Source organism: Haemorhous mexicanus, chromosome 19, assembly GCF_027477595.1.
Source record: "Haemorhous mexicanus isolate bHaeMex1 chromosome 19, bHaeMex1.pri, whole genome shotgun sequence".
In the NCBI taxonomy this organism is placed as follows: domain Eukaryota; kingdom Metazoa; phylum Chordata; class Aves; order Passeriformes; family Fringillidae; genus Haemorhous; species Haemorhous mexicanus.
In genome coordinates, this window is record NC_082359.1 from 9465306 (window position 1) to 9478798 (window position 13493).

Below are 13493 nucleotides of genomic sequence, written 5' to 3' on the forward strand. Positions count from 1 at the left end.
TGCCGTCAGGGATCCTGCGCTGCAATCTGCTGAGCCGTCTGCCAGCCAGGAACAGCTGGGCTGGCTCTGCTCCTTCAGCTGCTCAGGCTGAATCTGCCCACCCAGCCCCTGCCTGCCCACCCAGCCCACCCCAGCCCTGTGCTGGTCATGAGGGAACAGCACACAGAGAGCTCCCAGCCCTCAGGGCAATGGCTGTGCTGGAGAGGATGCTAAAAATGGGGCATTTTTAATCTGCTCCATCAGCTGGGCCTGTCTGAGTGCTGCCAGGGGGGGCTCATGGGGAGAAATTCCTGCCCTGCCAAGCTGGCTTTGTGCTTAAGGGGGTGAGGCATTGCTTTGCAGGCAGTTGGGTGGGATTTGAGCAGCACCCTCTGCCCTGGAACTGCTCCTGGGAAGCTGCTGCCTTTGATGAATCAGTGCAAGCAGCTGGAAGCAATTCCTGAAATGGTTTGTGGATGCTCTGGCAAGGCTGATGGCTTCTGTGAGGAGCTTTGGGCCTGCAACTGCTCCTGGGGATGGCTGGGGAGAGTCTCTGCTGCCCTGGGCCAGGCAGCAGGGCTGGAACCCACAGCTGTCCCCCACCAGCAGGCTGTGGGAGATGCTCCCTGTGCTCCATAGCAGCCTGAGCTCCACTGACATCACAGAATCCCAGGATGGTTTGGGCTGGAAAAGAGCTCAAATATCCATTTGCAAGTTCCTGCCATGGGCAAGGACTCACCCACTAGACCAGGACCCAACCCCTCGGTGTTTGCTTGACCCTGGACTCGTTAGAGCAGCAGCCAAAGCCCATTCTGTTTTCAGCACAACTGTTTATTGATAATCTTTGCTTATCCACTGTATGAATGTTACCAACCTTTGGACAGAGCCAGCCTGCTTCCCCAGGACCTGTGTCCAGGTAGCCAATGCGTGTAGAAATCATGCACTTCAGGTAGTCTGTAACAAGACGGGTGTAAAAAATATCTCAGATGTATTTGAAATCTCTGCCTTCTCTTGCAAATGACTCACTGAAAAGTCTGTAAAGAAGTTGTTGGGGGACAGGGCTGGTCCCTCCCAGGCAGGGCACAGAGACAAAGGGTCCCAGCTAGAGCTGTAAGTATCCACAACACACTTTGCTTTGGGGGGTGTTATAAACCAGCCCCCAGACCCCAAAAACAGACTCTGGTGCTGGGGGACTTCAGGAAAAGTGTGGTGGTCCCTGGGTGGCAGGACCTCAGGGTGGGGCCTCATTGTTCAGGCTGCAGAATTAGCCCCCCTTGGGAAGCTGTCTTGTGGTGTCAGGTCCACGGGAGCTGCCGCTGTGTGTGCCTGCCCTGGCTTGAGAAAAGGAGAAGATGGAGCAGCAGAAGGAATGGTGACCTCCTTTCTTCCTACAGACAGACAAAATCCCCATTCTCTGTTTCCAAACAGCATCCCTGCCCCTGCAGGGCCTCCCAGCTGGGAGCTGGGAAAACTGAGGGTTGCAGATACAGCAAGGAAGGGATTTGAGCAATTGCTAACACCCTTGGTCAGACTGAAGAGCACAACTGTGTGTGCTGTTCCCTCAGCAGGGTGGAGGTCAGGGCTCCTGCCTTGCTGGGCTGGCGATGGACTCTGCTCCCTGCCTGGGTGACAAAGGGAGTTTCTGAGGGCAGGAGGGCTGGGGAGCCCCAGCTGGCACATGGAGGAGGAAGCAGGAGCCCCAGAAGGGTTCTTTGTGAGCAGAGCTGTGCCCTGCCCAGCCCATCAGACCCAGCCTGGGGGGAGCACAGTGCCCATGGCAGCCCCAGTGTCCACCTGTCCGTCCATCCCGGGCAGGGCAGGCTGGTTGGCTGTTATGGTGTGTGTGTGTGTTGTTCCTTTAATGACCACGAGAAAAATTTTACATTACATTCAAACGAGCACCCTTGGGTTTGTTACTCTACTTCTGAACACCGCAAAACACAGTAGCAACAGAACACGACGGAGCAGGGGGGCAGCGAGCACCGGCGGGGCCAAGGTGCCGGCGCTTGGAAAAGAATCCCTGAAGCCAACGATGGAGGAAGGAGATGGGCGCGGATACACGTCACAGTTTCCATTTACAAGACCCCCCGGGAGGGAGCACCGAGGCCGTGTGCCGGGAGAGGGCCCCGGCCGAGCTGCCCTGAACCCACCAGGCCGGGCAGCGCCGTCATCGTCCCGGCGCGAAGATGAAGTCGAGGGCTTGGCGCTCGGCCGCCGCCACGTTGGGGTGCCACAGGTCCACCATGAACACCACACGGGGACCTTCCTCCGGGGCACCTGAGGGAGTGGAAACACACAGTGAGGGCAGGGAGGCACCTCCCCAGTGCCTCCCAGTAAACAGCTGCTTACTGGGAATTCAGGGACACAGGGCACGCTCCTCCCTGCCAGGCCTGCTTTGGGCATGGAGGATTCCTGAGGCAGGGCCTTCTTGGAGCTGCGTCCTGGATCTGTGCAGGGAGTGGCTGCTGTGCCTCTCTGGCCTTCCCGGCCCTGCACAGAGCTGTGCTTCTCAATCCCACAGCAGGTTTGATGTGGAAGCAACAATGTGTTCTCCCACTCTCTCCTCATACTCCCCCCTGTGTAGAACAGCTCTGCCTGACGCTTTTATGTCACGGGCGACTAATGCCGGGTAATCCGGGAGAGCTGGAGCGGAACAGGCTCCGTCAAGAGGGAGGAGGAACTATCCAACAATCCAGTGGGCGTGAGGCTGCTCCCCTGCTGGCCTGTCAGCACCGAGCAGCAGCAGGGCTGCAGATAGAGCAAGGAAGGGATTTGGGCAATTGCTAACACCCTTGGTCAGACTGAAGAGCACGACTGTGTGTGCTGTTCCCTCAGCAGGGTGGAGGTCAGGGCTCCTGCCTTGCTGGGCTGGCGAGGGACTCTGCTCCCTGCCTGGGTGACAAAAGGGGTTTCTGAGGGCAGGAGGAGGAGGCCGAGGCCATGGCACGGCAGCTGGAACTGCCCTGCAGAGCTCGGTGATGAAGGAAGCCGAGCTGCTATGGAGGGGAGAGGGTCAGCAGGCCCTGTGCTGGGCTGGTGCTGCTACGACAGCACCACGAGCAAGTTGGGATGGGAGTGAGCCATGGGCTGGCTGAGGGGCTCCAGGGGTGTGCCAGGAAAGGGTGTCAGGATGTCCCAGCACTGTGAGGCAGAGGGAGTGTGTTCATGGGGAGCCCTGCCATGCCAGGGACAGGGCTCTCCCATCTGGGGCAGGTCAGAGCTCTGAGCCCCTCAGGACACAGGGACCCAGCCCTGCTGGGGCAGCAGAAGGGACTGGGCGTGGGCACCCCCCTGACTCATCCCCAGTCCCCAACACAAAGGGGACACCACGAGGCCCCACACACTGAACTCACCTTCGTGGAACGCCGTGTGCAGGAAGGAGTCGTCGAAGAGCAGGCACCGGCCCTCAGCCCAGCACTGGGGCTCGCCCCCCACCACCAGCTCGCAGTTGCTGGGTGTCTTCAGACCTTCAGGCACAAAGAGAAAGGACAGGGAGGGTCAGGCCGTGCCAAGTTCCCTGTGGTGGGGCAGCAGGGAGAAAACTGAGCTCTGTGTGAGCCCCATGCTGCTGCTGAGGGGCTGCTCCCCTGCAGGGAGTGACCTGAACCCCAAGCCTGGAGCAGCTCAGCCCCTGCCTCACTCCCTGTCTGCTCCCTCCTGCCTTTTCACTGTCCTCAGCAAGCTCAGCCCCGCAGGCACTACTTTCATATCTGGAACAGCTTCCCAGTCCCCAGAGCCCATGGCCCTGAGGTGTGCACAGGGAGCCAGGCTCCTGGGATATTTTCCAACTTCAGGACCAAAGGCAGATCCTACCTGCTCCTTCCTCCAGCCCTGCAGCAAGACCCTGTCCCAGGCAAGACTTGGAGAACAGGAATTATACTAGGGCTGGAAAATAAGGGCTCAGTTGTGGCTCTGCCTCAAGCTCCCCAGGGACCTGCCCCATCCCTCAGTCTCCACCCAAGGTGCTGCCTCAGGGTGACCCATGGGGCTGCAAGGACAGAAATCTGGGGGAGTCACAAAATGCTCGTAGGGAAGCAGCTCTGTGAGGGCCACATGAAGGACAATCTTAGAAATAAAATGGGTCTTTTCCTAAAATACCAGCACAAGCCAAGGCAGTTTGACAGGGGTTGTTCCCATCACCTCCTGCACCAGGACTGTCACCCCCTGCAGTGCTGGGGACACTGGAGCTGCTGCAGAGACATCCTGCCCTGAAGATGTGACCATGGTGGAGAAAGGGGTCAGGGCTCACGTGGCTCCCGAAAGGTAACGATGCAGCAAACGAGCAGGATGGATTCAAGAGCGATGCCAAACCCAGCCAGCGCAGCAGGGACTCCCAGCTGCCCGGCAAAGCTGGGACTACAAAGCTGCTGTTTCAAAGGCTGCAAAACCCAAAGCCATTTCGCTGCACAACAGCCTCAGCTGGAGATGCTGGAACAGGGAAGCTGAGCTGCTGGGGATGGAGGGAGGGAGCAGCCTGCAGCCCTTCCATCCCACCCACACCCTCGGGATGCTGCCCTGGCCCATGGAGTAAATCCTCGGGAGTGACTTGCCCCACTGATGGCTGTGCTGGCTTTGCAGATCCAGCTGCCAGAAAGGGCAGGTTGTGTCTTTAACACGTCCATGCCCTAGGCACAGCAAGAGCTGCATTCCCAGCACCAAGATAGGGGTGCCAGTGTGCCCCCGGCCCAGTGCCAAGTCCCAGAGGAAGGACAAGCAAATGACCCCTGTGATTCCTCTGCCCAGGGCGTGTGTGCTCCAGGTGTGCTCACCTGAGCCCACTCAGACACCACTGGCTCCTCCCAGGAACCTCTCCCAGCCCTTCACGAGGGGAGCACATCCCCCAGTGCCCCAGAGAGAGGGGTCAGTGACAAGCTTCCTCCTGGCACCAGCAAGGGCAGCTCCTGGGATCAGCTCTGAAAACAATTCCCAACAAATGGCCAGCAGTGCCTGGGTGTGTTTACCCGAGCTGTTGGCTGAACAGGCACAGTTGGTGTTTGCCAGCCGGGCCCGTGCGGTGCCTCCCCCGGCACGGCCGGTGCTGTGCCAGCCCAGCCATCTGTGCCGTGTGGGCTCTCCCCGTCCCTGCCCGCCGAGCAGGGAGCACTGTGCCACCAACCCAGTGCCTGACCGACCGCAGGGGACACCCCAGGACCCCCCAGCCCTCACTTGCAGCTTTGCAAACCCCAGAGCAGCATCTCTGCTCCCGTCCACCCATGTCCCATGCAGAGCAGCCAAGATTCCAGGAGAGGGGAGCTGCCAGTGGCACAACACAGTCCTGGAGCAGCACCCCAGGCTGCCCCACATCCTGGGATGAGAAAGGGACCTGCCTGCACAGAGGGGGATGCTCAGAGACCCCTATGTAAAATCAGCCCTGTATCACACACCAGTAAGAGTCCACGGCCCTGGGTCAGCAGGAGGAGGAGGAGGTGAAACCCTCCTGCTGCTGATCTGGAGACGCTGGGGATATCAGGTACCCAGAGACTGTCACCACCAAAGCCCCCAAAACCTTCCTCAGGCCAAAGGTGTCTGAGCCCCAAGAGCACAGGGTGCCAGAGACTTTTTTGGGGCTCCTGCAGCTCCAGGCACAGCTGCCACCCTCCACACCCTCTCAACACATGAACCATGGTGCCGGACACTCACCGAGGTGGCAGCGGATGCGGATGTTGGTGGGCCCGTAGTGCTCGGCGATGACGGTGCCCGGGCTCAGCACAGAGATGCAGGCGTTCCCAAAGACATTGTTGCCAATGCAGGTACGGAGGCTCCCGAGCAAGCGGTACGTCCGTGGGCATCTCCGGCAGTTCCTGGGCACGCACATGCCCTGGTTCACCAGGTAGAAGGTGAACCACTCCCCGCTGGGCGTGCTGTTCATTTTCCATCCTTGCGGGAGGCTGCAGTTTGAGAACGCCTTGTACAGGGTCTCAAACTCGCACAGGATGGTCTGGAAGTTGCGCTCCAGCAACTCCACGTCATGCTTTTGAGCGTCCCGGGAGAAGTAGGGCGTGGTGGGCAAGTCGGGCAGGAAGAAGACTTCTGGCTTCTGGATGGAGGGCCGGCTGTTGAGGTAGCGGCCCTGCTCACGGATGCCCTTGTGGATCCTGCCCATGCCGGACCAGGAGTAGCGCTTGGCGTACTCCTGCAGGTTGTGGTAGAGTTTTTGGTTGAGGCCGTCGTGGTGCGAGCAGCGCACGCACTCGGGCGACTGGCAGTACACGAACCCGTTCTGCACCCCGTTGGCCTCGGCGCTCTGCATCAGCGCGTTCACCGTGGCGTAGGCGCGGGGCTGCTCCCGCCCCACGTGGTAGCAGTACCACACGAAGAGGACCAGCAGGCAGGCGACGGCCACCAGGGCCGTGGCGTCACAGTCGCGGAAAGACTGGATGCCCGTGGCAATGAAATCCCGGAGTCCGTCCAGGGACCAGCTCCAGTCTGTCAGCCACTCCAAAGACATGGTGGTGGTGCTGGGAGCGCGCAGCGGGGCCCGGTGGTCACTGCTAGTGGGGCTCAGGGGCACCCACACCATGCAGCCGGGCCGGGGCGCGGAGGGAAGGGGCTGCCATGGGTGAGCGGAGCAGCCGCTCTGCCCTGCTCGGCCCTGAGCTCTGCATTGGCAGCGGTGCCTGGCAGCACCCCTGGGTCAGCAGCCACGTGGCCGGAGGGTCCCCGCTGGTGTTCCTGGGCCCATCATCCTGAAAGGCAGTGCTGGAGGGAGGTTCTGGGGAGAGAAACCCAGAGGTGTTAGGGAGAGGGCCACCCTATGGGGTCCCTGCTGGGGTCAGTGCACAGGATACAGCTGGAGCTGTGCGCTGGGACTGTGTGGGGCACTGGCTCCTCAGGGAAGGGATGGTGGATAAGGAGCGCAACATCAGCCCATGCTGAGTAAATTCCCCAGTGCTCTCAACAACATCTTCCACAAATACCCAAATAAAAGGCCCTGACCCAGACCCCATCTCCCACTGGCACAGTGACAATGTCCCCTCCTGCTCGTCCTCCAGTTTCTCTCCTAAGCTGCTGCCTTATCATGTCTGAAATCTGGCTGCTAAGTGAATATACACTGAGAGTACACACTTCACTGCCCTATCTGGCAGCACATCAGCTTATCCCTTCCATCTGATGGCTCTGAAGTGACTCTCCCTCCAGAGACTGAGCTGTGGGAGAGCCCAGAGCTCAGCCAGCACATGGCCACAGGGCCAGTACCTGGCCACAGGAGCAGGTCGGGGTGGTGGCAACAGAGGCAGCTCAGGTTGGCTTGTTTGATTTCACCAGCTCACCGGTAAGAGCACTGACTCTAAGTAGCAGGATGGGTTTATGAGCCAGGAAAGCCATCCAAACCCTCCCCAGCCCTTCCTGCCAAGGTCCTGCAGCCTCTCAACGTGTATTTCCTTATCAATAGTGAAGGAGACGGGCTGCAGATGGGATCTGACCATACAACAGGGACATGCTGCAGGGCTGGAGACCTGGGATTCCAGGCAGTGTAACTCTCCAGGGAGGAATGTCCACACACCCTACCTCCCTCCACCCTACTTCCTTGTAGCGTGCTGCCTGCATGCCCCATCCCGGGATCTGCAGTCCACGTGGCATGTCACAGCCTCCCGGGAATCTCAAGATAACTTTCCTCCATCTCCACGGCTGGCATCCCTCCAGACACTCCCGCTTCTCCCGCCCAGGCCTCCGTTCCCGGGGTGCAACCACAGAGTCGGTGCCAGGGATGTCCCCCGGGGCCAGCACAACCCCCATGCTACCTGCAGGACTGGAGCATGTTAGGGAGGGAGCAGAGCCCTGGGTGATGGGCATTCAGGGTGGCCCCTGCCCTACAAAGAGAACTGCTCAGGCACAGCACGCTCGGTCAGAGCTGATGGGAACACAAAGGGGAACAGAGCTCAGGGGGTCCGACAGCCTCGGGGTCCCCAGTCAGAGTCACACCCTGCAAGGGTGGCACAGCACAAACACGGCCCCAGTGCTGCCCCAGGGATGCAGGCAACACCTCGGATCGGGGGAAACCATCAGAGCAGCAAGAAATCCAAGCCCCCATGCCCATACACTGCCTGCCTGACCCCAGAGAGACTGGGAGCCTCGGGCTGCAGAGCCCTGGGGTTCTCTGGGCACAGTCTCCACGGGACCAGCCCAGGAGCTGCCTCCTGTGCCAGCACGGCCACCCCACTGCAAACCTAACCAAACCCACCCCCACAGGGGCTGTGCCAGTGCTGGGGCAGGGCCCCAAACATCGGCACTGCTCCCAACACACATCGTATAGCTCGGGCTGCACAGGGCACCCAGTGGGTGCTGTCACCTCCCAGCCACAGCCCTGCACCCACACGGGTCACATCCAGCACTCCTGGCCTGAGATGCCAGAAAAGGCTCCTCAGCTAATGATAATGGCAGAGCCATTCCAGGGAGAGGAGATCAATTCCACGTTGCACCGAAGTTGTGCAGGACGTGGAGGCGAGCACCGTGCCAGCAGCAGCCGTGTTACATAAGGAAGGCAGAGGCTTCGATGCAGCACAAAGTTGCATCTCGGTGACTCCGTGGTGGCCACGGCATCTCCTGGAGGCAGCGGGTTCGGCTCAGCCCAGCCAGGGTCCCCGGGCCGTGGGCCTGCAGTGACGGGGACGCGTGGCGGGGATGTCCTCGGCTCGGCACGGCTGGTGTCGCCTCTGGGAGCAGCATGAGGAGCAGGAGCCTTGGGATGAGGCGGGATGCCCCCTGCCACTCCGGAACGGGAGCAGTGGGTGCTCCCTTCACCCTCTCCTGAGCATGCCACCCCGCCGGTGCCACCAGAGTAAGTGTCACCCGCGCGCTGCTCTCACCCAGTGTGACGGTGTCACCCGGCGTGGCGGCGTCAGCGGGCATCACCGCTGTGGCCGCATCACCCGGCGTGGCAATGGCACGGCCGTGCCGGTGTCCCATCACCCGGCGCGCCGGTGGCACCTGCCGCCGCGCTGTCACCCGGCGCGGCCGTGCCGCCCGCCCGACGCCGAGCCCCTGCCCCGGCCGGGGAGGGGGGGTTCGGGCTGCGCCCCCGCCGCGGGCCCCGCTGCCGCCCCGCGCCCCCGCGGCCCCCCCGCGATGCGCTGCGGAGCGCTGCGGTACCGACCTGCCGCCCGCGCCGGGCCGTGCGGGGCCGCGCGGGGCCGCGCTCCCTCCGCGCCGCTCCGCCGCCGCCGCGGACCACAACTCCCAGCAGCCCGGGCAGGAGGGGCCGCGCCGCCCCCGCCGGGACCGCGCCGGGCGGCAGCTGCGGCCCCGGCCCCGCACAGCCCGCCCGCCCCCGCGCCCGCCCCGCGCCGCGCCCGCCCCCGCCCCGCGCTCCCGCCCCGCGCTGCCGGGAGGGGCCCGGAGGGGCGGGGGAGCCGCGGGGTTGCGGCACTCGGGAGGGGTCCCGGGGATGGAGCGGCGGGAGGAGGCGGCGATGGTCCCCGAGGGAGCGCCCATCCCTGTCCCGGGCACCCCGGGACGCGGGGGCTGGGTGGCGGCAGCGCGGGAGGTGCGGGGGCACCGGGGGTGCAGCGGGACGCGCAGGGACAGCGGCTCCAAGGATTCAGACGCTGGGGGCTGCAGCAGTCTGGGGATGCTGGTCCCAGGGGTGGGAGCACGCAGGGATGCAGCCACCAAGGGAATGGAGACTGGCTCCAGGGACACGAGCTATTAGGGATGCAGCAGTCGGGATGTGCAGGGTTCTGGCTCCAGGGATTCAGGAGCACAGGCATTCAGGGAGCAGGGAGCACTGGCTCCGGGGATTCCGGCCCCTTGTGCTGCAGACCTCGGGTTGCAGGGGCTGCTTGTCTCCAAGAATAAATGCATCTGGCATGCAGGGGACAGGAGCTCCCAGCGAGGCAATGCCCAAGATGCAGGCAGCCAGGGAATGCCTCAGCGAGGATGTAAGGCTGTGCTGCGGCACCAGGGATGGGGGGAGACTGTTCCCATCTTGGAGCGTCCCTTTACAACTCTTTAGTGCTAGTGGAGAAACTGTCGGGAGTCCTCCTGGTTGCTTTTTTCCTCCCCAACCCATTTCCTGTTCCCCTAAGCCAATGCTGTCGGTTCTGGGAGTCCCAGGGGATCCAGAGCTTCAGTCCTTCCTCCTCCATCGCCCAGGTGCAGACAGAGCCCAGTGCAGGCAGGTCCTGGGTCCAGGCAGAGCCCGGGTGGCGCTGCCCTGCTCTGCCCTGCCCTGCCCTGCCCTGCCCTGCCCTGCGGCGCTGCCACGTAGAGCCGTGTGGGACACGTGTCACCGCCACAGGGCACAAGGAAAGCCCTGCCCTGTTTTGCAGATTTTGCCATCCGGTGCCCACGCATCCTCCCCTGGCACTGCTCAGGGCTCTGGGAGTGGAAGCAGAGCTGTCCTGCACAGCCCCTCAGGTGTGCTTGTGCTTCCTCCGAGCAGCTTCATCCCTGGCAGTCCTAAAATGCACTTTGTTTTCCATCCTGGCACAGTTTTTGCCTTCTGCTTGCTGCTGCCGCTTCCCCGTGCCCCCACCAGCACATTCCCCAGCCCGGTGTGCTGCTGCAGGATCCTGGCCGTGTTGTGTGCTACAGGGTGGAAGGAACGGGAATTTTTTCCACCTTGCTCCTTCCCAGACACCCCCAGCCTCAGGCACAGCTCCTGCTCCTGGCAGACAGCACATGCATCCCTCTGTCGGCACTCGCAGTCTCCGCGGCTCTGGGCTCTCCCTTCCTTTCTCCCCTGCCTCTGCCTTCTGAGCTCTCTGCTGCCTCTGGACCAGCCCCTGGTCCCCAGCTCCACCACTCATCTCTTCCCTGCAGATCAAACTGGCTTTCCTGCAGGCTCCAAGAGAGCCGGAGAGGGAGTTTTGAAGAGGGTGTGGAGGCACAGGACAAGGACTGGCTTAAAACTGGGAATAGGTTTAGATAGAATATTGAAAAGAAATTCCTCCTGGGAGTGGTGAGGCCCTGGCATAGGCTGCCCAGAGAGCTGTGGCTGCTCCATCCCTGGAATTGTTCAAGGCTAGGTTAGATGGGGCTTGGAGCAACCAGGAATGGTGGAAGGTGTCCCTGCCCATGGCAAGGGGTTGGAACAAGATGCACTTTAAAAGTCCTTTATAACCCAAACCAATGTTTCCATGATTCTGTGATTCCTCAGCACAGGGAAGACCCCTCCAGGAGCACTGCCCCAGCTCCAGCCTAAACATTCCAGGAAATCCCAGCCCTGGCAGAACACAAGCACAGTTTTGGCAACAGCTGAGGGGAGGACACTGGCAGTGTCTGCCCCAGGAGGACAGCTCAGGAAAAGGGAGAAGGAACCACTGGAGCCAGGAGGCTGCCCACAGACTGGGCTTCTGCCAGGGTGTCGCTGGTAGAGCTGTGCCAAGTGCATCCCAGGGCTTTTCCCAGCCTTCTGGGCTGGGCAGGGATGCTGTGCCTGACCTGGAGTGGGCAGGGATGCTGTGCCTGATCTGGGCTGGGCAGGGATGCTGTGCCCAGTTTGGGCTGGGCAGGGAAGCTGTGCCTGATCTGGGCTGGGCAGGGATGCTGTGCCCAGTTTGGGCTGGGCAGGGAAGCTATGCCTGATCTGGGCTGGGCAGGGATGCTGTTGCCCTCACCAGCTTCCAATGCAGCTGGCAAGGAATCAGGGGGTCCCTGCTGCTCCATCCCTGACCTCGGGAGTCCCCCAGCCCTGTGACTGCCGCGGCACGACCCCGCTGTGTCCCCGCCCAGCCCCAGGCAGGGGGAGGCGGTTGTGGCCGAGGCTGCTGGGCGCAGACAAAGCTCCATCCGCAGCACAACGCCTGAGGCCAGAGATTGGCTCCGGCTTTACGTCACCGAGGAGGAACGGCAGCATGAAGGGCTTTTTTTTTTTCCCCTTCATTTTAATTCTCTTGCAATCTCTGTCCAAAAATAACCCAATCTCCCTCCCCCAGGAATGCTCTGCATCAGAGCCTTGGCTCCCTCGCCCCCTGTGCATTAGCCTGGCAGCTGCTGAGCAAAGCCATTATCGATGTCACAGCGTAACCTTGGTTAAAAGCACGCCTGGGGAGGGCAGCGCTGTTGCATTGTTTTGGGTGCGGAGGGGCAGGGACAGATGGGAGGCCCAGTTTCCTCGGCCGGGCATTTCCCGGGGTGTGGGGTGGGCTGAGCATCCCCCTCCCTCCCCGCTGCCAGGGACACTTGGGGCTGCTGGCATCAGGGAATGCTGTTCCAGCTGGGGTGTCCCGGTGGCGCTGCTCCTTGGCGAGGTGACAGCCACCGTGCTGCCACCACTCTCTCAGGCAGGGCCGTGCTCAGGGTCCCCTGGTCCCCCCTCGCGGGACCTTGCCCTGCCCACACCTGATGCTGGAGGAAAACCCCGCAGGGGCTCGTTCCTTCCCCCACCGGGGCAGCTCAGGCTGGAGAGGCTCTCAGGGAGCAGGGGTGGACTTTTCCCACCCAGCCCCAGGATTCTCCCAAGCTGTGTCTGCCTGTTCCGCACGGGATGCTGAGCCCTGCATACCGGGGGCAGATGAGGCAGCCCCCTCCTGTCCCCACCATGGTCTCCCTGTAGTTTTGGGGAGCTGCCAGGTGACAGCCGCAGGTTGTTGGGCAGCCAATGGGTGAGCGGGGCACAGGCAGGGTGGGTCCCCACAGACCCCCTGCCCAATGGGGTTGGGCTACCAGGGCTCCCCAAAACTTTCTGCATGTCGTTTGTGACAGGGCCAAGAGTCTCCAGTGGGGGCCCAGTGTCTCAGGGCAGCACCCAGACTCCCACCCACTCTGTGAGACATCACTGGGCTGGGCTGGCACGGGAAGGGGCAATGCTGTGGGGTGACCCAGAGAGGGGAAATGTCCCCAAGGCCATGCCAGGTCACCTCATGTCCCAGCAGGGCTCAGATGCCTCTATCCCACAGGAGCAGAGGGCATTGTGGGGCTGCACCAGGGCAGGACCTGGCACTCAGAGCCAAGCCAGTGGCTTTGGGCCACAGCAGGACATGCAGTGTACCTGGCCCTCACCCACCCTGCATGGCTGCAGCCTGCGGCCAGAGCGTCTGCAAACTGATTTCAGACATTTAAAAATACAGAACAATTGTTATCAAGGTTATACTGAATGCTAGAGCTTCCCACGGAACTACTTTATCATGTTCAAAAATATTTAATCCCATCAATTTTCACATTGTTCTTATAAAAACAGACATGTATGAAGGGAAATGAAATGCTTCGTACATTTTTTTGGCACATTTTTTTTTTCCTCTTTTTTTTTTTCTTTTTAATCATTACAAATTACAAACACACATTCGTTGTTTTGAAAGGAAAACCCCTAAACCCCAGCTGTACACTGCAGAGCTGCACCAACCACCCCCAGCTCCCCCAGCCTCCCGCGCTCGCGATTGTTCTACAAGGACAAAAGAAGGACACCAGCAGCCAAGGACGTGGCGGTGGCTTCGCTGCCCTCCCCAGGGGCTGGCTGAGAGACAGCAGGGACAGTTGTGACCCTTTGGGGTCTGTGTCCCCACTGCTGTGTGGCTCTGGCAGGGGTGATGCAGTGAAGAAGAGCAGGGGATGGTGAGGGAGGTACTGAGGGCGATTTC

General features: G+C 61.4%; 1 protein-coding gene across 2 annotated transcripts; it reads right to left on the minus strand.

The window, feature by feature from the left end:
- Positions 1 to 789: 789 nt before the first annotated feature.
- ASPHD2 (aspartate beta-hydroxylase domain containing 2) lies at positions 790 to 9161 on the minus strand. 2 transcript variants are annotated; one of them, XM_059863490.1, is made up of 4 exons: positions 9071 to 9161; positions 5620 to 6691; positions 3333 to 3446; positions 790 to 2256 (listed from the first exon to the last, which is right to left on the minus strand). In XM_059863490.1, the coding sequence occupies exons 2-4, from the start codon at positions 6497 to 6499 to the stop codon at positions 2147 to 2149; spliced, it is 1104 nt and encodes a 367-aa protein (XP_059719473.1). In that variant the 5' UTR covers positions 6500 to 6691; positions 9071 to 9161; the 3' UTR covers positions 790 to 2146. The 2 variants fall into 2 exon arrangements, with proteins under 2 accessions (XP_059719473.1, XP_059719474.1); XM_059863491.1 differs by lacking the exon at positions 9071 to 9161 and having other exon boundaries at positions 5620 to 8835.
- Positions 9162 to 13493: the final 4332 nt, after the last annotated feature.